Consider the following 26,529-nt stretch of genomic DNA (forward strand, 5'->3'; position numbering starts at 1 on the left):
CAAAGGGGCTTGTTCGCTGCCCTGTTTATTCTTGGCGCGACAAAACCGCGCTATGTGGCCAAGGCGTCCACAGTTAAAACACTTAGGAGGTGTTCCCCTGGAGGTGGCTTTGCACTGGGCCTTATAATGGCCGTATTGACCACATTGAAAACAAGCCTGCCTGCCGGGACCTTTCTGGGCTGACGAGCTGAGTTGTTGTATAGCCGCCAAGAGGCTCTGTTCCCTCTCTGTATTCGAGACTGTCAATTTTTCCAGCGCCTGTACAAGCTGGCGGTCCCTATCCTGGGCAGTGCAAACCAACTGTGCAATCGGATTTTCCGGGGGCAGGTCCATTAACTTATCTATGACGTCCTCCAAGGGGGCCTCCGATGGCAGGGATGCCACCGCAGCTGCCTCCCTGGAGCGCAAGCCTTCCTTAACCAACTGCTTAATGAGTATGTCCATCCCAGGGCCGCTGCCTAGGGTCCTATGGACCATCTCCTGAACTTGGTTAACAAAAGAAAGGGGGGTCTGATCAGGTCTTTGTTTCAGGCCAACTAATTTAGGGCCCCCTGTCATACCCTTGGCAGAAACCTTCTCCCAGGCCGCTATGTGTGCGGCCTTGACATCATCTAATTCTAACTGCCCATAGGCTGCCTGCACAGCCGGGTTGGAAAAATGGCCAGTGCCACAAATTAAGTGCTCAGTGTCTTGAGGGGCCCTGCCGGGTCTAAGTCGGGCCAAATGCCGGGCCTCCCTCTTCACTTGTGCCTGGAAGGCAAGATGCATAGCAGGGTCTAGACAGGACATAGCTAGCTCGTCAAAATCCCCCGGGGTCCAGGGGTGAGCGGTCACTAGGTTCATAAGTAGCCTCCTAACATAAGGTGAAGAAGGGCCATACTTAGTCACCGCCTCTTTGAACTCTTTCAGTGTCTTATATGGGATGGGAGAATGAGTACGCTGACCCGTAAGGGGATCAGTCAAAATGGGATAGACATCCCAAGAGGCGAAGTCCACCTCCGCACCCGTCTCCGCCGCCACACGGAGGCTCCGCCTTATTAACCCCTCTCCCTCACAAATATTCGCCTCTCGCCTTTTCTCATAATGAGGAGGAGGGGGCGGAGGGCAGGGAGGGGCGACATATGCGGAACTAGCAGCGAAAGACGGGGCAGGACATTAATTGCCTGGCAAACAGGAGGTGCTTGGTGGCAAGGCGGAGGTAAAGGGCGCGGAAGCGGGGAGCACGCCCCCTGCATCCGTTTCCCCTTTGTTCTCCCGTCTCTCCCTCCTCTCCCTACGTGAGGGAGTGTCCTTCCGGGTCCTTCTTCTCTCCCTCGATCCCCGGGCGCCATCTTGGCGCCCACTCCTTTTACTTTCATCTTCCCCTTCTGAACTGCTAGCGGAACTATCCGCCGCCTGATTCATTACCACAGCTCTTAAGTCCTCCCACGGATATTGACCGAAGCCCCCTGGGTCCTTCAATTCCTTATTCTTCCCTTTTCCTAACTCTAAATATGACCCGGCTAATGAGGAGCCCACCTGTGTGGCCAAGGACCGGGAGGCGGCAATCGGGGAAGGATTCAATGCCGCGTCCACTATCTTAAAGACTGAAAAATCGGTGGGTGTCAGCGAACCGGGGCAGCCATTCTCAAAAGCTGCCATCTGCTGTCCCACAACTCTCCATCTATCGGCCTGTATGCCGACATGCCTGACCCAAGGGCATATGTCCCAGATCTTATCTATAAACTCCCTACAGGTCTTAATGGGGATTTTTGCCCCCCTTTGGGCGCAGAGCTTATAAAGTTGCGCCGCTATCACCCCCTTCTCCTCCGGCCTAAATACAGGGATACTATGCCCTGTTCCCATCCTATCCTCTTCCCGAGGCTACAGTGGCCTCGAGGCTGCCTGGCGACTGGAGCAGACCAGCTGCGTCCAGCAGGCCGTCCGCCAGCTAGTCGTCCCGAAGGGTCAGCCCCACGTTGGGCGCCAGAATCTGTTGCGGGCGTTTGCCCTCACAACAGATCTAGACGACTAGCCCCACGGCCCTCTCACTTACCCATCCCGGGTCTTCGGTCTTCACCGGCCCCTCACGGGGAAAAAACACCAGACAGAAGGCGGAGGAGTGAAGCGGGGTGGTTTATTCTTCAACAGTTACATGGCGGAGAGAGAGAGAGAGCGCCCTCTCACACAAGAAAATATATAGCGAATCCGAGCCAATCACATCGCAGTTTTACATTTATGGCCTTATATGGTGATCACCCCCATGGCCTTATATGGAGATCACCCCATATTCATTCAAAGCAACCATGGCATCGCCCATAAACCCCTCCCCCTCCCCCATCAAATGACAAATGAGTTATCTGAGCAGAGACTTTAGAACAGGAGGAAGCCCACAGCACAACTGTTACTTTAAGCCAACATCAGTATCAAGGATAGAGACCATAGATCTGGGTTGGGGCCTATTGCTGAGTATTGAGGGCAAGGAACACCAGCTAGAGTGAGTCAATAGTTCTGTCACTCTGAATCTATAGATCCTTCCTCCTAGTTGACAGGCACTGGGGTCAGCACTGTCTACTGGATCTCCAATGAGGGAAAAGTCTATAGTTGTATTGCACAGACGCAAAACAGAATAGGGAAGCCTGCAAAGCTCAGATCAGGGAGGCAGCGATTAGACTGTGTTCCAGATCAGACTGCCTAAGGCTACCAAAAGTTTGCAGCTCCATGACTGTAGCAGCAAGCACCCCAGCGTCCCTAGGGTCGCTGTCACCACAGGTTCTTGGATCTGCTTTGATAAAGGAAAGCAACTCAGAATGGGTTAACAAGCTTACTTTAATCAGTCGAACATTATGTATCGTTTACCTAGTTCAGGGGAAAAAGGTCAGCACCCCGAACTTCAGAATATACAGACAGAATTATCAAGACAGAGAAACAGATCAAGTAGACAGTTTCCAAACTCTCCAACCATTACATCCATACCAAATCAACATCTGGGTTTCAACATCTGGGTTTTTCAAAGCCGAGGGGGGGGCTCTCAACAACGGCTTCCCAGAATCCAAATCAAATCACAGAACACTTCTCAAAGTGAACCCCAAAACAAAGCTACACATTAGGGCTTATATAGCCTTCTCCTGGCTCAGAGAATGTAACAATCTTCTGGACCCACTGGCCAATCAAGAAGTATCTACTGAAAAACAAGCCTCCCACTCCAGGCTCCAGGTGCACTTTAGCCTAGGGGCAGGGAAGATCTTAAAAATTTACATTCCCATTACACTGACCTATGTCAACACAACACTAAGATCCTTGAAGAACATAGTACTCAGTTCCCAGAGAAAATAATAGTGAGAGTCCAGATAAAATTGATCAAGACCATTCAAAACTTCAAACATTACCTCCAGAAGTGTGCAGCACCAGAAACTCACAAAAAGTTCCAATTCAGTAATATGAAGCTAGAGGAATGAATAAATAATAAAAGACAATGACAATAAAGAACTATTATGGAGGGGCGGCCAGGTGGCTCAGCGAATAAGAGCACTGGCTCCAGTGTCGAAATGACCTGGATCAAATCCGGGCTCAGATACTCAGCACCACACCCAGAAATAACTGGCCGCGTAACCTTGAGCAAGTTACTTAACCCCGATTGCTTTAAAAAAAAAAAAAGAACTATTATGGAACCAGACATGCACAAAGCCAGAAGAAAAGAATAACTCTTATCTACAAGCAGAGACTTAAAAAAGGAAAAGACAAAAAAAAAAGCTTAATCAAAAGAGGAACTAGACTCCCTAGAAGAAATAAAAAACAAGTATTCTTAAATGGCACAAATGAAGTGAGAATTCTAGAGGAGTAGTGTCAAACTCAGAAAGGGATGCCTATGGGCCACATATTGACTTAGAAAACCTGAAATTAATATTACTTATGCCATATCATACTGTTATTTATTTTGTTAAATATTTCCTGATTACATTTTAATTTGGTTTGGGCAGCACTCCAGAGTTTTGTGACTATGGACCCCTTGTCTTTTTTCACCCTTGCTCTAAAAGAAAAAAATGGAAAAGAAATGACAAGTGCTTCTTTAAATTTGTACTAGACTGAATAATGATCAATAAATCCAATGAGAAACTACAATAAATGACTTCTTCTACCCCATAATTACCTCTTTGTGTCTTTGTGTGCATGTATCTATGTGTTTGTATCTAGGTTCAATCTTCTCATTTGGTGCAGTTAAGAGCAAAGTTCATTAGATGCCCAATTCTCCCACCTCCACTTTGGTATCCTGTTCTCTTATATCCAATTTACACAAAATAAGTTTCTCATCCTTTTTCTTTATTTCTTTTCTAGTACATTCCCTTTTCCCTCCTTTTTCTTTCCTCTCTTAAACCAACAAAAAGAACAAAGCCATACCCAGGCTCTGAGTTTGTCTTAATTTCCCTCGATGACCCTTGGTTTTCTAAAGGGACAACTGTCTCTTTTCCCCCTAATAGGATGCAATCATTTTGTCATCATTTAGCCCCTTCCAATTGCTCAAATTTACCTGCTTAACCTTGAGGCAATACTGCTGCATCCATCAGGGCACTACACTATACCTGTCTTCACTCAGGACACAGGCCTGGAGCAGGACCAGGTTTGTTCCTGGGGGAGCCTGGCCTCTAATGAGAGTGGTTTTTTCACACTCTTTCATTTGTTAACCCCCCACCCAAGCACCCTGGGTACAGATTTACTCATAGCCTAGGTTCTGAATCACATTTAGGGCTTCCCTCAAAAGAGGGAAGTAAAACGAGATACTCAACATATCATACAAATCAGGTGTACAGCAGGGAATTTATTCCTTTTCTTGTTGTTCAGCCACATCAAACTCTTCCTGATCCCATTTGGGGTTTTCTTGGCAAAGATACTGGAATAGTTTGCCATTTCCTCTTCCAGTTCATTTTACAGATGAGGAAACTGAGGCAAACAAGGTTAAGTGATGTACCCAGGGTCACACAGCTAGTAAATATCTGAGGCTGGATTTGAACTCAGGAAGATGAGTCTTCTTGATTCTGGGCTTGGCACTTTCTCCACTGGGTCACCTAGTTGCCCAATTTTCTCCTACACACAAAGTAATACATAAAAATACAAAAAATACATAAATTACATAAAACTACATAAAAGACAATTCTCATTAACAGAATGACTTAAAACAAGATTCAGGAACTTATAACTATGACTGCAATGTCTTTTGAGTTTTATACACATCATGGAAACTGAACGCCGTTTGCAGGACTGCTGATTGGCCTTTTCATTTCACCTCAGCTGTCTGGAGTCAAAACACTGTCCAGTATAAGCCTGTTAATAAAAAGTCAGTCCTTGGCCAATCCTCTGGTCAATGTCCACCCACCCTCTCCAAAAGCACCACTCATCTCTGACTTGATGCTATCCATCAAGTGACCCATATTTCATTAAACATCCTTTGGAATTGTCTTGGATCGTTGTCTTGATCGGAGTAGCTAAGTCTTTCACTGTTGATCATTCTTACAATATTGCTGTTAAAAACTGCAGAAATTGTTCTCCTAATTCTTCTCACTTCAGTTCATATATTCTTCCCAGGTTTTTCTGAAACCATCCTACTCATCATTTCTTATAGCACTATAGTATTCCATCACAATCATATATCGCAACTTGTTTAGTCATTCCTCAATTGATAGGCATCCTCTTGATTTCTAATTATTTACTACCACAAAAAGAGCTGCTATAAATATTTTTGTACAAATAAGTACTCTTTCCTTTTTTCTTTGATCTCTTTGGGATACAGATCTAGTATTAGTATTGCTGAGTCAAAGACTATGCCCAGTTTTATAGCCCTTTGGGCATAGTTCCAAATTGTTCTCCAGAAAGCTTGGACTAGTTCACAACTCCACCAACAGTGCATTAAAGTCCCAATTTTTCCACATCCTCTCCAGAATTTGTCATTTTCCATTTCTGTAATTTAGGCCAATCTAATAGGTATGAAGTGGTACCTCAGATTTGTTTTAATTTGCATTCCTCTAATTAGAAGTGATGGAGAGGATTTTTTTATATGGCTAGTGATAGCTTTGATTTCTTCTCCTAAAAATTCTCTGTTCATTTCCTTTGCCATTTATCAGCTGGGGAATGGTTCTTATTTTTATAAATCTGGCTCAGTTCCCTATACATTTGAGTAATGAGGCCTTTATCAGAGAAACTTGCTATAAAAAATTTTTCCTGTTTCCTGTTTTCCTTCTACTTTTTGCTACATTAGTTTTGTCTGTGCAAAACCTTTTCAATTTCACATAATCAAAATAATCGACTTCCCATGATTCTCACTCTTATTCAGTCATAAACTCTTTCCTTATCCATAGATCTGACAGGTATATTTTTACTTGCTCCCCTAATTTGCTAATATCACCCTTTATATCTAAATCATTTATCCATTAGGACCTTATCTTGGTATATGTTATAAGATGCTATTCTATACCTCATTTCTTCCAAACTGTTTTCCAGTTTCCCCAGCAATTTTTGTCAGATGATGTGTTCTTACCCCCAAAGCTTGGATCTCTGGGTTTATCAAACACTAGATTACTATGGTTATTTACTATTGTGTATCTATTCTATTCCATTGATCTACCACTCTTAGCCAGTACCAGATTGTTCTGATGATTACTACTTTGTAATACGGTTTGAAATCTGGTACTAATAGAACAGGCCTTTTTATGTCCTTGAATGACTAGAAAACCATGTCTATACTACCTGAGGCTGGAGTTATAATATGTGTGTGTGTGTGTATACACACACACAATACATAATTATAATTACATATAACATAATATATGTATATAACCATACAATACATGCGTATACATGTCTACATGCACATACATATGTACATATATTTGTATGTGTGTATATACTTTTTTTTAAGTTTTACACAGCCTTAGGGCTGACGTTACACAGATCAAAAATAGCTGATCAGGTGAGGCTGCTTGGCCATTTTCCATATTTGGAAAATTGAGAAATATGGACAAAATGGCAAGTGAATTGGCTGGGAAATGTGTTAAACTAGGGTTTTAGGGGTTGCCAAAGATCAGGTTTGTTCCAGTGGAATGTTTTCTCTGTAATTAATCTATCAGATATCCTGGTAGGAAATCTCTAAGGCAGTGCAAGTCTCCAAGACAGAAATTCATAAGGCCTTTCCCTTTTAGCCTGAGGATCTGTCTCTGTTTACACTGACCAGTAGCTCTGTATCTTTGACGTTTACAACTATTTTTTCTGGGGAGATGTTTCACCCAAAATCACAGGTTACCTCTTCCACGATTCACTGCTGGATCAAACAGGTGATCCTCAGGGTTGTGCTGGTTCAGCTGACGTGGTCAGTGCAACTATGGCAAGCTCTGTAATTCCTATCACTGATGGATCCAAGGTAGCTCTTCCAACATTTTAAGGCACACACTATCACAATCTGGTCTGCTCTATCTCTAAATAATCATTCACTTAAGATCAGAAAAAAATGAAATGGAACAGAAAAGAAAAACACCAACAGCTCCATGTGTTCACAGGTACATGGTAATTTAAGTTGAGAGAGTGGGTCAGAGAAGCTTCCCCCATCCAAAAACCCAGAGTAATTCTTTTTCCTCCTTACTCAAAAATTGACAAAGAGTCTTCATCTATTTGTGCCTTTAGTATGAATTCCAGTTCAGCAGTCAATTAAAAGACTTTTCATCCCCACACCATAAGACAACAGGAAACAGTTATATAAAAATTGCACATTCAATTATTGGCAGCCAGAGGCTTCCATCACATTTCTAGAGGAAAGCTCACCAAATCCCACTTGGGTCAGCAGCAAGCACTGCATAGTATATATGCTCTAAGGACCAAGGTCTTATAAGCCAGTTGGTCAATTATGTACTTTCACATATTTTGGGGAAAACCAGGTGGTTTGTTGGAAAAGGAGGGAATAAGAGTCAGATCCAGTCCAGAACAGTTTTCTCTCCCATGGTCCAATTGAGTTAAATATTAAGAGAGAAAATACTTACTAATAACCAAGGGTAGAGTTTTTCTGTCTTTAGGGAAAGTTGAGTCACTGGGTTATATGTTAACAAAGGCTTCATTCTGGTGTCTGTGATAAAGAGAGAAGAAGCTTCAGATCACACAGAATAAATTTCAGTCAAAAGGGAGAAAAGGTAGAATTACTGGCTATTTTTTCAGGGTTCTCATCTTTCTTTAGAGCTGTCTACCCATGTCTGAAAGATTAGGGGACTTTTCCTATTACCCTCACCTGTCCTTATTCATATCATCAGACTGAGAAAAGACTGTTTCTTTTTTCCTTCTGCCACTACAAGCTGTGACGGCACCTATTAGCCCTGATTCAGCAAGAACTCAGGCCAAGACTTCTAGCATGAAAAGTCCTTTGAGACCAGAAATGGTGTAACACTAATACATTGTAAGATGCTGGATGACCTGTGGGAAAACAGGTACATTGTACACAGGTATACTGTTGGTGGAACTTTGAACTAGTTCAACCACTCTGGAAAGCAAGTTGGAACTATGCCCAAAGAGCAATAAAACTGTACCTACCATTGACCTAGCAATACCACTACTCAGTCTACATCCCAGAGAGATCAAAGAAAGAGAATGAAAATCTTTATGTACAAAAATATTTATAGCAGTCTTTTTTGTGGTGGCAAAGAATTGGAAACTGAGGCGATGCCTATTAATTGGAGAATGGCTTAAACAAGCTATGGTATATAAATTTGATGAAATACTATTGTGCTGTAATAAATGTGAAAAAGGGGGATGGTTTCAAAGGAACCTGGGAAGATTTGTATGAACTAAAGCAAAATGGAGTGGACAGAACCAGGAAAACAATTTATACAATAACAATATTGTAAAGATAATGAATTTTGAAAGACTTAGTAGCTCTGATCAACATAATAGCCAACCACAATTCCAAAGAACTCAGGATGAATTGTTATTCACCTCCAGATAGTCGGTTGATGGACTCAGACGACAAAAATGAAGCATATTTTCTTTTTTGGGACAGTGGATGCAGGAATTTGTTTTGCATGATTATACCTATTTATAATGGGTTTTGCCTTTCTAGACTTCTCAGTGGGCCTAGGGAGGGGAATGGTAGAGGGAGAGAATTCAGAACTGAATATAAAATTTTTTAAAAATTTAAAGCTCATTGGACATAAAAATAGCTGAAGGTTTGTAGAGAATCTGATCTTTGGGTACACTGGGGTTAAATCTAGACTCTTACTGTATAAAGTAAAATGAAGAATTTCGGGAATTTTGTAGATAATTCTTATTAAAACTATCAAAAGAAAAAAATTAATACCACTTAAGCACTTATATAAATCATAATGAGGACGATGAGCCCTGGTGGTTCTGTGTTACCCCGGTAAGTGACGTCTCCCAGGGCCCAGAGGCCTCGGATCCTGGAGAGTGACTCCTGCTGGGAACTCACCCAGGGCTGGGATTCATCCTAGGGGCGACCTGACTTCAAGGAGGGAAAATCGGGCTTTTCTCCAACTCTCTGGCTCCGTACTATAACGCCGGGGAAAACCCCCCTGAAACAAGGCTGGACAATGGCTCGTATCTAGGGGACTCACAGCAGGGGATCAAAACAGGTATCGGGTATGGGGTGGGGGAAGAATTAGAGGCCATGGCCTCCCACTACCTCATTTTACCAATGAGGAAACTGAGGCACGGTGTCAGTCTTCTTACACCTTACTCCCCCTGCACACACCACTCTCTAATTCAGCGATTCCTAACTCCTTGTTGTTGCTATAAGACACGCAGTTCCCCACCTCCCCGGCACTTTCGCTGCCCCCCTTCCTGATTCCTCCTTAACTCTGAGATGACCCCCCAGAGATGATCCATGATTTGTCTTGCCTTCACCATTCTGGCCTGTATCATCCCTGCTTATATCACGCTGACTTCACTAAAGTGCAAGCTCTTTGAGGGTCGGGATTTTCCGACCTAGGTACGGTATCTGCGGCGCTGAGCACAGCGCTGTGCACGCAGTAGGCGCTTCATGAATGCTTGCAGGTGGCCCAGGGTCACAGGCGAGCGGGCGAGTGCCCGAGGCAGGTTTGGAGGGAAGGTCTTACTGGCTCAGAGCCCGCAGCACTAACCACTACAGTGCGCTAGTTCTTTCCAGCTCCAGCCTCGCTTAGGAGACCTGCCACGAGGTTGGGGGGGGGGGCGTGTGGGTGGGCATTTCCAAAGGTGAAATCATTTCGGGGGGCGTTCTTTTTTTCTGGGTATGCGTTTCAAAGGAGAGTGAGGCACAGGGTGCCCATTAGGCGGCGCAAGCGAGACGGCAACAAGCGCTTTTTCCGCCCTCTCGACTTGTGTGCCCCAGTAACCCCATCACTTAAACGACCCAGAGTAACCTTCTCTCCCTAGAATTGATGGCCCCTCCCTTCCCCGACTCTCGCCTGCTCGGATTTCAGCCAATTGCAGGACAGAGAATGAGTCGGTCAGACCCACCCTTTCTTTGGGACTCCTCCTCGAACCAGTTGGAATAGAATCGTAAAATCACTTCTCAGCCGGTTTGGGAATCCTCCAATGGGAATTCTAGTTCCCGCTTCTAAGCCCCGCCCTCTTCCCCCTGGCCTACCGCATTGACGGTCTGGTTGGAGTCACCTTTGCCTTACAAACGCCAAACACCGCCCTCTTCCCTCCGAGCTTCACCAAGCCCCGCCCCCTCATTCGTATAGGCCAATAAAAACTCGCATATCTTCCGGCTGGGCGGGCTGACAGCCAATGTCCACGCTGTGGGCGGGCTTCAGGCTAGAGTTGAGGTGAAGCTGTTGCGCCTTGCCCACAAGCGTGGCGCGTGGATTGGGGTGGGGGGCGTCCCACGGGGGCGCCCGGAGTTAAGATGGCGACGGCAGCTGATCAGGAAGCAGAGACGGCAGCCAAGCTAGTGGCCGGGGTCCTTCACGCTGGGGTCGAGGCACACTGGCTTGGGAAGTTGTCGGCGTACCTTGGTGCCTCCGAACAGGCATTGCGACTCATCATCTCCATCTTCCTAGGTAAGGGGTCTCCCTTCCCTCCCCTCCCGACGAAGAGGGACACACCTTCCAGGTCCTCATCCTCACTGTCCTTCCTCCGGGGCATTGTCCGGTGGGACACATGAGGCCCCACACCCCCGATCTTCTTCCCTCCCTCCCCAAAATTCACACCAGCCACTTCCGGAGCACAAATACCCCCCGCCTCCCCCCCCCAGCCCTGCTATACTCAGACACGCGCGCACACACAGACCCACACACACACTCAACCTCCTTTAGGTTGGCTTGTTGGCCGTGCCCCTTAGGACCCCTGCACCCCATCCTTCGCACTCTCCTGATGTCCTCTCCCACTCCATGCCTTGTCCCACCTCACCTGTTCCCTGCAGCATCTGTTCCCTACAAGCCTCCTTACACCCTTGCCTTAACCCTGTTCGGGGCTGTGCCTCTCTACATGTGTGTCCTAGCTCGGTCCGATGGTGCCACTAGCTTATGATCCTCCTGGCCCCATCTTCCCTTGGGTGTTCGTGCAGAGCCCTTGGGTATCTATCTCACTTCTCTATTGTCCTCCCTTCCTGTTCAGCCCGATTCTACAGACCAGGCACCCACAGTCCCCAAGACAGGACCTCCCTGGCTTCCTGTAAGCCCCAACTGAAACCCCACCTCCTACAGGAAGCCTTCCCAACCTCTTAATTGCAGTGCCTTCCCTCGTTTTATTATTTTCTGTTTGTCTTATATATAGCTTGCTTTATGTATGTTTGCATGTTGTCTCCTCCATTAGATTATAAGTTCCTTGAGGTCAAGGACTCTTTTGCCTCCTTTTGTATCCCCAGCAATTGGCATATATAGTAGGAGCTTAATAAATATCTATTGAATTGAATTGCTAGCTGCTTTATAAGAGGTAAAAGAAAGAAAGCCATCAGAACACTTGGCCCCCTTCAGCTTCTATCTGCATTCTTCTGTGTGGAGAGGAATAAGATGTGTACTCAGATAAGTAGACTGGAGGTAATTTCAGGAGAAGAACCTTAACAACTGAAGTGATCAGAGCAGTCTTTGCCCGAGAAAGGGCACCTGAGCTGGTGGACCTTGAAGGAAGCGAGGCATTTTCATAAGCAGATGGTGCCAAACAAGGGGGAACTGTCTTGGCTAAAGCCTGGGTACAGAAGATGGAACCTCAATACTTGAGAAACAGCTAGTATCAAACCAGTTATGCTATGTGGACAGCTATGTTGAAGACACAGTATATTCTTGTACTCACAAGCTATGTTATGACTACCTTCTTTTACCATGAACATTAGGTCCTTCTGCATGATTACAAAACATTCTTCTCCTTCACATCAATCTCTTGTTCTTAAGCATTTTGTTAAAATAGTTGAGGCCACTGAAGACCCTTTTCCCATAGTGTACTAGCATAGGATGAAAAGATAAACTAGACCTTAAAGGGCATCTAATCCAAGCCCTTCATATTGAGAATAAAACTGAGAATTGATGACTTGCCCAAATTAATCCGAATGCAGGTCCTTTGACCAAAGTCCAGCACTCTTTTTATTGTACCATGCTATTTGTTATCATTAGTAGCTGTCTACACAGCATTAAGAATTCCCTATTTACTGGTTTCTATATGCTAGATATATTCAATCTCATCCCACTCTTTCTGATTCCATGGAGCATATCTTGCCAATCCTGTCTTTGGGGTTTTCTTGGCAGTTACTGGGAGTGGTTTGCCTTTTCCTTATAAGGCTAAGAGGTTAAAAAGTAACTTGCCCCGGGGTCATACAGGTAGAAGTATCTGAGGCTATATTTGAACTCAGGTATTTGAACTGAGTCCCAGTGCTCTTATGCTAGATACATACTTCAAAAGACCCAAGCTTTTGCGTAGATGCTGTTCATAAAAGCAGATTGTAGACAGCATTTGAATTGCTTTAACCAAAACAAATCATCACCCAGTGGTCAGCCCTCTGGAAATCTAACTTAGCTAGGGCTGGACCTCAACTGGTAGGGCAGTAGTAGCCTTTCTAGCTTAGAAGAAACAGCCACAGCTTGGTCTCTGCTGACATCGTTTTTGGAGAACTTCCATGCCACAGTGAGGTGTCACTTGTAGTGGAAGACGGTGCTAGAGGCTGAGAAGTGTATAGAATAAGAAAGTTTCTGTCCTTAACAAGCTTATAGTCTATTTAGTGGAGCAAGATTTATGCACATGAAACGTGTACGTGAAACTAGGGAAATATATAAGCAAAATGTAATTAAATTATAAATTTTGTGGAATAGTATCTGCTAGAGAAATTCAGAGAAGGGACATAAGGATTGGATTAACTACTTTAAAAGGTGGGACTTTGAAGAACAGCTAAGATCTTTGGCTGAGAGGAATGAGAAGAGGGCAACTGAATGAATAGTCTTGGATTAGAATGGGCTGGTGTGTGGGTGTAAAGGGTATAGAGAGCTTGATAAGGTACAACCAGATGGTACATGGCTTCTCATGCCAGCTTGAGTAGTTTGGACCTAATCTAATTAGAAATAGTACATTACTGATAGATAGTGGTGTTAATAGTGTTGTAGCAAAGCATATTTTTCAAAATCTAAAGTATAGGTGTTACATAAATTAATTTTCAGATGACCTTGACTAAAAATTAGTATTATCTTTTAGTATAACTTAGATAACACCATTTTCCTTTACTCCAGATATTTACTATTTTCCCAATGAATTTTTTCCCATCACTTTGAACTGTTTCTTACATCGTCCTTACTGCTGCTGAGCCAATTCTTATCTCTCCTGTCCTTTCACTCTCAGTCATCACCACAGTATTAATCAGCATGTTTAACACAACAGTGTTCCAAGTTCTTGGGTAGTCATATGTTGCCTCAGTCGTGCATATACCCTTGTCCTCAATATCACGGTTTCGTGTGCTAGGCCTAGAAGTAACCAGTAAACAGGGCATTCTTAATGCTACTTAGACAGTCAGTAATGCTAACTAATGCACATAGACTCATACCACATTAAACTGTTTTTGTAAACAAGTAGCCATTTTGTGATACAATTAAAATTTTAGTACAGAAACAGACCTCTTTATTTGTGGGGAAAAAAAAACACAAAGCCACAGAGTTTATGCACACGAGAAAGGTCACAGATCCAAGTGCTGATGCCCTTCCTTCACCCTAGGCACTGGGAAATAATGTATATTTGCTTCCATTGGGTAGACTCGCAATCAGAAAACTTTTAAAAGTATGGTGCTAAGTTTTTTACTTTGTTCTTTCATACAGTATCAAAGAAAAAAATTGAAAGCCTTTTATTATGAACAACTTTTTGGTATCCCTTACCACCACCCCCAATCAGAAGGGGAGACCAACACCACCATCTGCCATGTAGAGATTAATTTGGGTTCAGAGCACCTCTTTAAAAAATCCTTTTGCAATGTCAGGCCTACAAATTAGTCATATTTTACTGTGGATTATTTTAAAATTATTTCCATTTTCCTAACATCTAATTGATATTCCTATGAAGGAAGGAAGAGTTATTTGAATAGGTGTAATGTAATTCTCTGTGAATAATGCAGTATATATTAGTTCCAAACAAATGGCCCAACAGGAAGCCCAGGGAGGGTGCCGTGGTATATGGGGCTTCCAGCCGTAAGACACTTGGTTATCTTTTGGGGCAAAGAGTGTATGGTCGTACAGGAAAGGAGGGAGAAGAACAATGAGACAAAATGCCACTTAATGCCTGACTGGTATAGATCAGGGATTCCCAACCTTTATTTGAAGAGTCTAAATCAGCAGTCCTTGAAGTGTTGCCCAGGGACTCCTAGGAGACTTTGAAATCCTTTCAGGTTATTTGTGAGCTTAAAATTGTTTTCACAATAATACTGAGATGTTTTCATTTCCACAGTAAATATCGATAGATATAACCCATATAAACAAAAGCTTTTTTATCTGTTGGGGGGGTCCTCAATAATTTCTGAGACTCTAAAGGGATCCTGAGACCAGAAAGTTTGAGAATCACTGGTATAGGATGACCCCGTTTATCTCAGAGGAGTCACAGTTCTCCATGTGAATTGATTTTTAATTTATCGTGTGTGTTAAGATACAGTGGAGTAAAGGGGAAAGAACTTTGGACTGATCTCCAAGCTGTACAACTTACTCTCCTTTAAAGCCTTTGAACCTCCATTTCCTTGGTTGTGTAATGTGCCTAATAAAATTTATACAAACCTTTAAAGTGCCTTTTCCAGAGAGGTTGAGAAGGAGCAGAGCAGGATTAAAACGTAGGATTTCATTTCAATAGGGAATTCCCAGCAAATCCCTCTACTAGTGCAGAAAGTTAGGTCACTGCTCTGCAAACAACCACATGGAGAGTTAACTCCCGCCATTCCATTGCAGAGGCTGGACTTGACCCCGGGTCCTCTGGATGCCAAGGCCAGTTCTCTCCCCACTCTACTTGATGCATCTGTGCAATAGAAATAAAAATATCTCTCATTTCCATAGCCCTTTAAGGTTTGCAGAGCACTTTCCCTCCAGCAGCCCTACGAGGTGAGTAGTACAACTATTTTTATACCCATTTTACAAATAAGGAAACTGAGCATCTGAGGGATTTACTTGCACATGACCACATAGCTAGTAAATATCCAAGGCAGCCAGATTCAAGCCTACAGGTTTCTGAATCCAAGTCCAGAACTCTGTATATACAGTCACATAGACATTCTTTTTATAGCACTTTGGAAGTAGGGCCAGTGCTCCAGCCAGATTAAAACTCACTCATGTCGACACAGTTTTGGTCTGGACTGTTGTTAGGGGGTATCTAGAGATAAATGCTTTCCAGACTGTTTCCCCTTAATCTTTCTGTTCTTTTGTTGTTATGAAATTAGCACGTGGACACCTCCCAACTTCTGCATCTGAGCCGTGGCCAAAATGTAGCAGATGGTCACCTGGTTTAGCACAGGGGTCCTTCTCTAGCACTTTTGTTGGCCTGGAGCTGTGGTTTGGCATGGATAACATCAGAGACAGCAGTTGGAGCTTCCTGAATTCACATCACACAAATTAGTGACCTTTAAGATCAAAGGAAATGCTCTTATGTCCAGCAACTACTTGCAGTTTTCTTTGGTCTGAAATCATGTTATGCTCCTTAGGAAACAAATCCAAACTACCCTCACTCTTAGTGGCCTCAGTAGTCAAGTTGATTAGCCCTCAAAAATCCTAGCCTTCCAATTCTTCAACCTCTAAATCCCATGACCTGTGTCTGCTTTCTGCCTCAGCGAAATAAATATAGAAGAGGAAATACCTTTAGGCTAACCTGGTCTGTTTCCAAGTTCCTGACTTCTCACTCTTTCCACAGAAATTTCAGATTCCCAATTTTCCATACCTCCTGTTAGTAATTCCCTCTTAAACCTTAAATTGTCACCCAGTCTCCATTTTTCACTTTTCATGCCCTGACTTCCTTTCTTTCCTTCAATTTCTGGACCCTAGAGCTAATCAGTTTGCCTAATATTGGCCTCCACCCTTTGTCCCTTTGTCATTCTGCTGTTAGTCCTGCTAATCTTCAACCTTAGGTTACACCCTAGCTTACCACCCTATCCGCCCTGCCTTCTCCAAACTACTTAATGCTACTAGGGAAGTATTTAATTCTTGAGGACTGGAACCAATACAAATTAACTTCTCTAATAATTGCTTTCTCCACCCTGTTTCAGGGTCTCTATCACCTTTAGTCTGGACTTCTACAATAGCTGCCAGATGCCAGTCTCTCCCCTTTGTAAATCATTCTCTTTTTGTAATTATTAATTATTTTAAAAAATTTATACATTTCATTTTCCAGGAATTATTCCCACCATAGTACCCTCCCTCATAACAAATGGAACAGTTAAGCAAAAATGACCACTACTGTGATTTGACAGTCTACTCCTTCATCAGACATTCTACTTTAATGGTCTTTCACCTGTTTTCTGAAAGGAAGGTAGATGTTTCAACATCAGTCATCTAATCAACCAATATTCATCATTGTATTTGACTTGAATCCTGTTTGGAGTGGGTTTTTTTAGTGTTACCTTCACTTACATTATTATAGTTATCATGTATTCTTTGGTTCTTTGGGTACTGCTTTTTTTATTCCTCATCAGTTACATTTGTCATATTCTTTATTTCTTATGGTACAATAATCAGTCATGCTAATACACCACCATTTGTTCAGACATTCCTACAATTCATACTTCACACAACTAACCAAAGTAATCTTCCTAAAACTCAGCTACAACTACATCACCTCCCTGCTTCCCCCAGGCAAAACACCAGCCCCTTGAAAGACCCACAACAATCTGCCTTTGGCCTAAGCTCGCAGCTTCATTTTACATTATTCTTCTTTATACATCCTGTGTTCCAGCCAAACCTGACAGACTCCTTGCTATCCCAGCTTTGGTCATAGGCCTTCAGGCCTTCCCTCCTCATTTTCAAAGCCCTTCCCTTCTTTCCAGGCTCAGCTCATGAACCAGCCTTTCCTGATTTCTCACCACACATCCCAGCTGAAAGTGTTCACTCCCTTCTTGTGTATTTTTTAGCATATTTTTCATACATCTCCTTTACTACTTTCCATTATTTTATCTTGTTTTATTATATGTAATTTGTCTCCAGGGTCTCACGTACACATGAGGTCTTTTCAGCTGCTTTTGCACCAATTCTTTATTGGTTTCTGCCACCTTAGCTGCTTTGGCCAGGACTGTGTCTCTCCCTGAAATGTTTGTGTACTGCTCAGCCCTCAGTAGGTCTCTGGACCATCCCCATGGTCATTACCACAGTACCATTGAGTACCAAGATTACTGGCTCTTACCTTCCAGGCCAGGGATGGGAAACCTGTGGCTTTGAGGCTACAAATGCCCCTCTAGGCCCTCAAGTGCACTGAACCCAAACTTCTGTTAAAGGGCCACACTTGAGGACCTAGCAGGCCACATGTGGCCTCAAGGCCGCAGGTTCCCCGCTCCTGGTGTAGACAAATGCCATGAAACCCCAAAAACCCTGACCTTGACCCACAAATGCCCCAGGGGTATGTGTCTCCAGCTCCTTTTCTGTTTTTTTTTCTGCCCTTTCCCTTCCAAAAGCTACCTCAGCAGCTGCCCTTGTTGCTGCTTCATGAACTTGCATGTGCCTCCAGCTCCACTGCAGGAACACTGGCTGTTCCCCTGCCTGCTCTTTCTCCCTCAGTACTTATCCCATTGGAAGGGTTGGTGTTCCTGTCACATGGGACCTAGAAGATCCAAGGAAATGTCACATGGAGAGGCAGCATGATATGAGAGAAAGAACATGAACTTGGAATCAGAAGAATCCACTTAGAGCCTTTTCCTCCTGATTCTCTCCCTGCCTTTTCTTTGCAGTTCCCCCTCTTCTCAGGCTAGTGCCCCTCACCCTAAAAAAAAATTCATCTTGTGTCTGTTTTGTATGTATACAAACCTGCATTGCACGTTTCCCTCAAACAGAATGTGAGCTCCTTGAGGGCTGGGTCTGTTTGGATCTTACCAATTCATCCCTAGCACTTAGCAGTTCGTAGTACATAATTGGCACTTAATAAGTGCATATTTATTGATGATATTTTTTACTTTACTCCTTTCTTCATTAACACCCCACACACACACACACACATCTTCCTCATAATTTCCATGACAGCAAAGACTATAATTTTGTCTTTCTATCCAAAACATCTTGCACATGGTAGGAACCTAATAAATGAGGGGATTGTTATATGGTACCAAAGGTTTTTTAGAGCAATTTTAAAAATTTACAAGTCCCGCCTGACATTATGTAAGTAAATAGGGTTTCTAGACTTGTTACATAGCAAGCATCACTTCTGCATTTCTTCATCTTTATGTTCACAGCCACAAGTTTCTTCAGGCTGAAGCTTCCTGTTCAAGCATTGTTTTTCCAGCCACTCCTTTTTTCCTGTACCCTGCATGTTTATAAAATCCATAGCAACAGAACTTTTAAAATCTTCAAGTCATTTCATCAAACAGCCCTATAATAAAAAAACATCCCTTCAAAATAAATCAGAAAGTAGGTTGGAAAAAAAAAATGCATATCTACTGACTGATAGAAAGTTTTCCTCTACTTGACTGCTGGAAAGTTTTCCTTTAGTGCTTCCTCATGACATGGAGGGAAGTCTGATTTCTCAAAGTCTGTGTCAACCCGGTATAAGCTCTAGCAGGTCTGCCTTACTGGAAAGACTATGATTCTGGCATCGTCTGCTTTCTGAGGCCAACATGGCCAAGTACAGAGAGGCTTATCAGCAGGCTGCCCACTTAGTAATGATTTTTTTGACCGTAATGAAACAATGAGAATACAAAATGACCCCTTTGCAGTGATGCTGGCAGAATGGAAGAGACCGGGTCAGAGAGTACCAAGAGACAAGCAGTTCTTAGACAGTGTGTGAACATTAGCCTGGCTATTAGTGCTCTGTATGTGAGATCCTTAACCAGTCGACAGGTGTTTATACTACTGGAGCAGCTGGGTCATATCAGTCATGGAATTCTTGCTATAAATGAAACCAGACCATAGGAAAATTGCAGCTAAGTGGAAGTTTAACACAGCTGTTTCTTTATGGAAGTAAATAAAACAATTAACAGAGTTGGTTTTATGTACATCTAAATATAATAGATTCCTATTTGGCCTGTGCATCCAGTCTCTTCCCCACTCCAATTCATCCTCCACACACTTGTGAAGAATAATTTTCCTAAATTGCAGCTCTGATCTCCCTTTCCCATCCCCCACAACTCAGCATGTTGCAGGGGCTCTCAGTTTCCTTAAGGATCTAATGGAAACTCCTGTTTGGCATTTAGATCTCTACACAGCCTAGTCCCTTCCAGATTGTGGAAGGTGGGGGTGTCAATGTCCTTATGGACAAAGCTCTGGTTTTCTTGTATACCATATATAGGGAAGTGGTACTAACATTTTATGGCCTTTTTGGTTTCAGATTTCTTGCATAATAGAATTGTAAACTCAGAAACCCCAGAGGCAGTGTGGTGAATGCAGCTGGGGTAAGAGACCCAGGTTCAAATCCCATCTCTGCCAGTTACTTGCATGAGCTTAGGCACATTACTCAACCTCTCTAGTGTTTATATTCCTTATTTGCCAAATGAAGGGGTTGGAGTAGATGGCCTTGATAATCTTTTCCAGCTCTAAATCTGTGCTTTTGTGACGTGGGCATAACACTATTCTGTTCATATCCTGTAAATGGAAGGCATAGCTAGGAGCATACTCTAAGGTACAAGATCCAGAAAAATCTGAAACAAGGTGGTTTGAATGCCAGGGTAAACTACAGACGTTTGGGGGCTCTGGATTAAAGAATTTTTGTTAATACTGTTGTATTTTTGTCATATTCATTTCTTAATCTATCCCTTAACTTCCACCCATCCAGTGATCTCATAATAAAGGTTTTTAAGAAGGGAGGGGAGGTATTGATCAGGTTTTTTTTATTCATTTATTTTTCATTTTCACATTCACTTCCCTAAGATTTTGAGTTTTAAATTTTCTCTGCCTCCCTCCCCAAGAGAGTGTACAATCTGATATAGGCTCTCCATACACATTCATATTAAACTAATTTTCTCATTAGTCAGGTTGTAAAGAAGAATTAGAACCAATGGGAGGAACCACAAGAAAGAAGAAACAAAACAAAACCAAAAAAGGAGAGCAAAGAGTGTGCTTCCCTCTGCATTCAGACTCCGTAGTCCTTTCTCTGGATGTGGATGGCATTTTCCATCCTGAGTCTTTCGGAGTTGGCTTAGATCCTTGCTTTGCTGAGAGGAGCTAAGTCTATCAAAGTTAGTCCTCACACAGTGTGGCTATTAATGTGTACAATGTTCTCCTGGTTTTGCTCACTTCACTCAGCATTCAGTCTTTCCAGGTTTTTCTGAAGTCTGCCTGCTCCTCATTTCTTATAGCACAGTAGTATTCCATTACATTCATATGCCACACCTTGTTCAGCAACCTTCCCCCGTTGATGGGCATCCCCCTCAGTTTCCAGTTCTTTGCCACCACAGAAAAAGTGGCTATAAATATTTTTGTACACATGGGTCCTTTCCCCATTTTGATGATCTCTTTGAGATACAGACGTAGATGTGGTATTCCTGAATCAAAGGGCATGCACATTTTTATAGCCCTTCGGGCATAGTTCCAAATTGCTCTCCAGAATGATTAGATCAGTTCATAACTCCACCAATAATGCATTAGTGTTCCAGTTTTCCCACATTTTCTCCAGAATTTATCATTTTTCTCTTTTGTCATATTAGGCAATCTGATAGGTTTGATGTCGTGCCTCAGAATTGTTTTGATTTGCATTTCTCTAAATCAGTAGTGATTTAGAACATTTTTTCATATGGCTATATAGATAGCTTCAATTTCTTCCTCTGAAAACTGCCTATTCGTATCCTTTGACCATTTATCAGTTGCAGAATAACTTGTATTCTTATAAATTTGACTCAGTTCTCTATATATTTGAGAAATGAGGCCTCTGAGACACTGGCTGTAAAAATTCTTTCCCAACTTTCTGCTTCTCTTCTAATCTTGGTTGCATTGCCTTTGTTTATGCAAAAACTTTAGAATTTAATCAAAATCATCCATTTTGCATTTCATAATGTTCTCTATCTCTTGTTTGGTCATAAATTCTTCTCTTCTCCATAACTCCAACAGGCAAACTATTCCTTGCTCTCCTGGTCTGCTTGTATCAGCTTTTATATTTCAATTGTGTACCCATTTTTACTTTATCTTGGTATATGGTGTAAGAGGTTGGTCAGTGTCTAGTTTCTGCCATACTGTTCCTCAGTTTTCTCAGCAGTTTTTGTTCAAATAGTGAGTTCTTATTCCAGAAGCTGGATTCTTTGGGTTTATTAAGTATTGATCAGTTTTGCTGATTTTTTTTTCCTCTTTTCTTCCTTTTCTTTGTTCTTAAAAAAAAACCTCTTGTTTTATGGGATGGTTCTCTGAGGGAGAGAGGAAGAGATAGAGGAGGAAATCTATACGATGTAAAAGCAAGAGCTATCAATAAAAAAAATTTTCTAAAACAAAGGAGAGGGAGGGAGGGAAAAGTACCTCAGCAAAACTAACCAACACATCACCAAAGTTTTCTCTATGCAGCAGTCTGCTTCTAGTCTCTACAATGAAAGGAAAGAGGATTGAGCTATCTTTTTTTTTTTTACTCTAGTCTAGAGCATTGGGTATATGAAGATAAGAGAAGAATATTCAGAGCTAACATTTATCTGGTGCTTTCAGGTTTATAGCATCTCAGTTAGTCAGGTGTGTGTGTGTGCATTTAGTACAGGAGAGAGACTCGAGTTTTTGACCCAGGAGAGAGTTTGGGGTTGTTGGTTTGTTGTTTTTTTGTTTAAATTTTGTTTGCTTTTAAAAAAAAAAAAGTACGAAATCATCCCATTCTCCAGTCTACATTTATATCATTCAAGCAATAATTATCTATTAAACTCATAGCACAAGAATTTCCATAATACTAAAAAGCTTATAGTCTGCTTTTGGAACTAAGATAACACATTTGAAAATTTGTACTAAGTTATCAAACTAGAACAATTAGTGATTTAGGAGTTCAATCAATAATCACTGATCGAGTGCTTGCAATGTCCAGGGTACAATTCTAGAACAATACCTTGGTGATACAGAGACAAAAATTACATCATCAGTTTCAGGAGTATGGCCAATGAAGACTTCCCAGAAAAATTGGAGTTAAGATTTAGATAAACCAAGGGTAGATGTGAGAGCAAGACAGTGCAAGGGAAGAAACCAACTCAACAAACTCTCAAGTGCCTGCTAGACATCCATCCAGATGTCCTGTTGGTATCTCCAATTCACCAAGTCCAAAATAAAACTTGTTTTCTTCCACTCTAAATTCATCCCCCTCCCCTTCAAACATTCTCTACCATCCTTCCAGTCAGTCAGGTTCACAATTTAAGTTGTCCTAATGATTCCCTCTCCCTCATAGCCCCTCCATTGATATCTAGGCAGTTGTCAAATCATAGCATTTCTACCTCCACAATATCTCTAATATCTGTCCCCTTTCTCTCCAGTCATAGCCACCACCCTAAATCACCTCTATAATCTCTCAGCTGGACTATTGCAATAGTTTTTTCAGTAACCTGTAATTCATCTCCTTGCTTCCAGTCTGTGTTTTTTAATCCATCGCCCACACAACTGCCAAATTAATATTCCTAAGAAATAGGTCTGACCATATCACTCCCTTGTTCAAAAAGTTTGTGTGTGTTCCTCTATTCCCTCCACAATAGCGGTGTTTAGCCTGGGTCCATAGATTTCAGGCAGGTCTGTGAACAGTGATGGGAATAAATTACCTTTTTATTTCAATATAATTCATTTCTTTTGTAACCCTATGTGTTTTTAAGCAATTAAAAAAAACATTCTTTTTTTTTTTTTAATTTTTTTAAGCAATTGGGGTTAAGTAACTTGCTCAAGGTTACACGGCCAGTTATTATTATTTCTGGGTGTGGTGCTGAGCATCTGAGCCCGGATTTGATCCAGGTCATCCCGACACTGGAGCCGGTGCTCTTACTCGCTGAGCCACCTGGCCGCCCCTAAGCAATTGGGGTTAAGTAACTTGCTCAAGGTTACACGGCCAGGTGTTTCTGGGTGGGTGCTAAGTGTCTGAGCCCGGGATTCGATCTCCAGGTCTTCTCAACACTGGAGCCAGTGCTCTTACTTGCTGTGCTACCTGGCCGCCCCTAAAAAAACATTATTCTGAGAAGAGAGAAAACATTCTTCTTTTGTATCACTCCAAATTGTTTTCAGGAACATAGCTCTCGCCAGACTTTGTGCCCAACACCAAAAAAGGGCAAGAGCCCAAGTTCTGAAATAAAATGCAAACTCAGCCTGGCATTTTTAAAAATTTAGTTTTGTTGATGCCTTTTGTTTTTTACATTGCAGTAATTTCTATACCATATATATCTACGTGCTCTGAAAAGCAGAACCATGAAACAAAAACAAGTGACCCACTGACTCCTTCTAGCAGGGAAGGCCACATCCTACCTTTGTAGCTCCCACCTCTTGGGTGACAGAAGGGTGGTAGCTCCCATCATTGTTTCTGTTTTTCAGTGATTCAGAGTTTAGCTTCCTTTTTCAGTGTCCTTTTTGTTTACGTCATTGTAATTACTGCATACATTCTTGTGGTTCTACTTATTAACTCTATTATATCAATTCATATAAATCTCATGTTTTGCTGAATTCTTGGTACTTAGCATTTTTCTGCTTCACTATAATCTGTTGCCCACATAAGATCACAGATCAAGAGCTGGAAGTTATCTCAAAACCATCTAGTCCATTATGTTAGAAATAAGGATAGTGAAGGCCAGGGGAAGTTGAGATTTGGGTGAGGTTTCACAGGTAGCACACATTGGAAATAGTTATTCAAACCCAGATCCAAACCTCTTCCCATAGCCAGCCAGTGGCTGGCTCCCACTACTCAACCATTCCCCACTAAAATGGGCATCAACTTGTTTCCAGTTCTTTGCTACCACCAAAAAACAAGTGCCACTATGAAGATTTAGGCATGTGAGACCTTTCTTTTAGCTTTGACTTCCTTGAATTATTTGGATTAGAGGGTCTGAATAGTTCAGTCACTTCTCTGACACCATTCCAAATTGGTCTCCCAAATGGTCAGACCAGTTCATAGCTTTGTGACAGTGGATTAGTGTTCCTGTCTTCCTATTGCTGTCACTCCATCACTGACTTTCTGGGTTTTTTCTCATCTTTGCCAATTTCCTGGGCATGAGGTAAAACTTCAGAGTTGTTTTAATATGCCTTTCTCATAGTGATTTGGCACATGCTTTCATATGGTTGGTTGTTGATAGTTTCCTATTCCATATCTTTTAATCTATTCAGGGCATTTACATTAACTTTGTTTATGCAAAGTTTTAAATTTATATGCAATCCAAAAAAAATTTTTAATAATGAAACATTTTACAATTTTGCCAGTCTTCTTTTGCACAATGACTTTGTTTATCTTTTCTGTACATTGCAGTTTTAGTAAATGTGCTCTGAAAGAAAGCACTCAGCCTAGCATTTTAATCCCTCCAAGATTTGACTCCTGGCCTATATTTTCAGACTTATTTCCTGTTGGGATGATGAGAGCTAACATTCATATCCCTTTCAAGTTTGTAATGTGCTCCATATCTCATCTTAACTCTTAGCCTTACAGTAATACTGAGAGGTAAATACTATCAATAGGTATTATTATCTCCATTTTACAGATAAAGAAATTGGGGCTCCTAGAGATTAAGTGACTTGCTTTCTGGACTCCAAGTCTAATCCTCTCCTATGCTACACTGCTTCTCTCTGATCATAGGATTTCTGAGTTATAAGGAGCCTTACAGATCACCTGTTCCAGGCCTCTCATTTTGTATGTCCATATTGTCACAGATACTGTGACATTCACATAGATCACAGTGACAGATCACATAGATACTGTCACAAGTAGCCACGGAAGTTTAAGGTAGATTACGTAGGGTCTTATTGAAGAAATATTTTGGAGAAAGTGAGTAGAGCGGTTTGACTTAAGCCAAGGCTTTGTGTATTCCCTCATTTGACAAGACATTATGTACCTACTGTGTGCATTTTAGAACATTGTGATAGATAAGCACTGGGAAGGTTTAGAAGGAAGACTGTGAGACTTAGTAAACTTTTTCCCCTTTTTCTTCCACTCTGTCCCTGTTAGTAGAGAAAAAGAAGAGCATCATTGCATAGGACTAAGGCCATTTTGTATTTTTTGTTGTTTCGTGGGACACCGTGATCAAAACTTCATTGCCTAGTGACAAGCTTAGTAATGTTGAGCCTCTCTAAGTACTGAGTTAAACTGGTCCTTAGAAAGCAGACAGTGATTGAGACCATACTTGGAAGCCTTTCTAACATGAAAAAACCTGTCCTAGCAGAAAGAAGGGTGACCCTTCGTCAAGGATGATGCAGCTGGGATTGTTGTATGAGTCTAGGTTGGACCAGATGGTGTCAAAGGTTACTTTCAACCCGAAAGATTTAAGTAGCAAACCATTGGGGTCAAGACTGAGTATGGAAGCTAGAGGGGAGACATGGGTTGAGGAAGCAAAAGTTAAAATTAAAGATGAAAGAGTAGGTTTAGTGAGTGGGGGAAGGTGGAAGGATACGGAGGTCAGAGGGTAGAATTTTAAAGTTTCAGCTCTTAGAAGTCGTGTGGGACCTCAGTACTCCTCTAGTTCAACATTTAGCTAAGAATTCCTCTTTACAACAAACCAAACAAATGGTCATCCAACCTTGGCTTGAGGAGGAACCCACTACTTCCCAAGACAACCCATTCACTTGGCGATATTCTGACTGTTAGCAGGTTTTTTCTTTACAGCAAGCTTAAATCTGCCTCTTAAAAAATTTTTTTTCCACTGTTCTTAGTTCAGTTCTCAGAGGTAAGCAGAATAAATCTAGTCCTTTTTCAAAATGGTAGCCTTTCACATATTTAAAGATAGCTACCTTTCCCAAGTCTTCTCATCCCTAGATCACACATTCCCATTTTCTTTTTTACTATTAATTCCAATTTTAAGGTTACAGTCCACTC

The 26,529-nt window shown here is 42.2% G+C and overlaps 1 protein-coding gene across 1 annotated transcript in view; it reads left to right on the forward strand.

Moving 5' to 3' along the window:
• The first annotated feature begins 10,730 nt into the window (after positions 1-10,730).
• LPCAT3 (lysophosphatidylcholine acyltransferase 3) overlaps positions 10,731-26,529 on the forward strand; it is a 33,145-nt gene continuing 17,346 nt past the window's right edge. Inside the window, exon 1 of the mRNA XM_069101585.1 lies at positions 10,731-11,009. Coding sequence (XP_068957686.1) covers positions 10,856-11,009 — 154 coding nt within the window. The 5' untranslated portion in view covers positions 10,731-10,855. The remainder of the gene's footprint in view (positions 11,010-26,529) is intronic.

The sequence above is a fragment of the Petaurus breviceps genome, unplaced genomic scaffold (genome assembly GCF_028583685.1).
Source record: "Petaurus breviceps papuanus isolate PSGF00001 unplaced genomic scaffold, PetGlider_PUasm1.0 470, whole genome shotgun sequence".
Classification (NCBI taxonomy): Eukaryota; Metazoa; Chordata; class Mammalia; order Diprotodontia; family Petauridae; genus Petaurus; species Petaurus breviceps.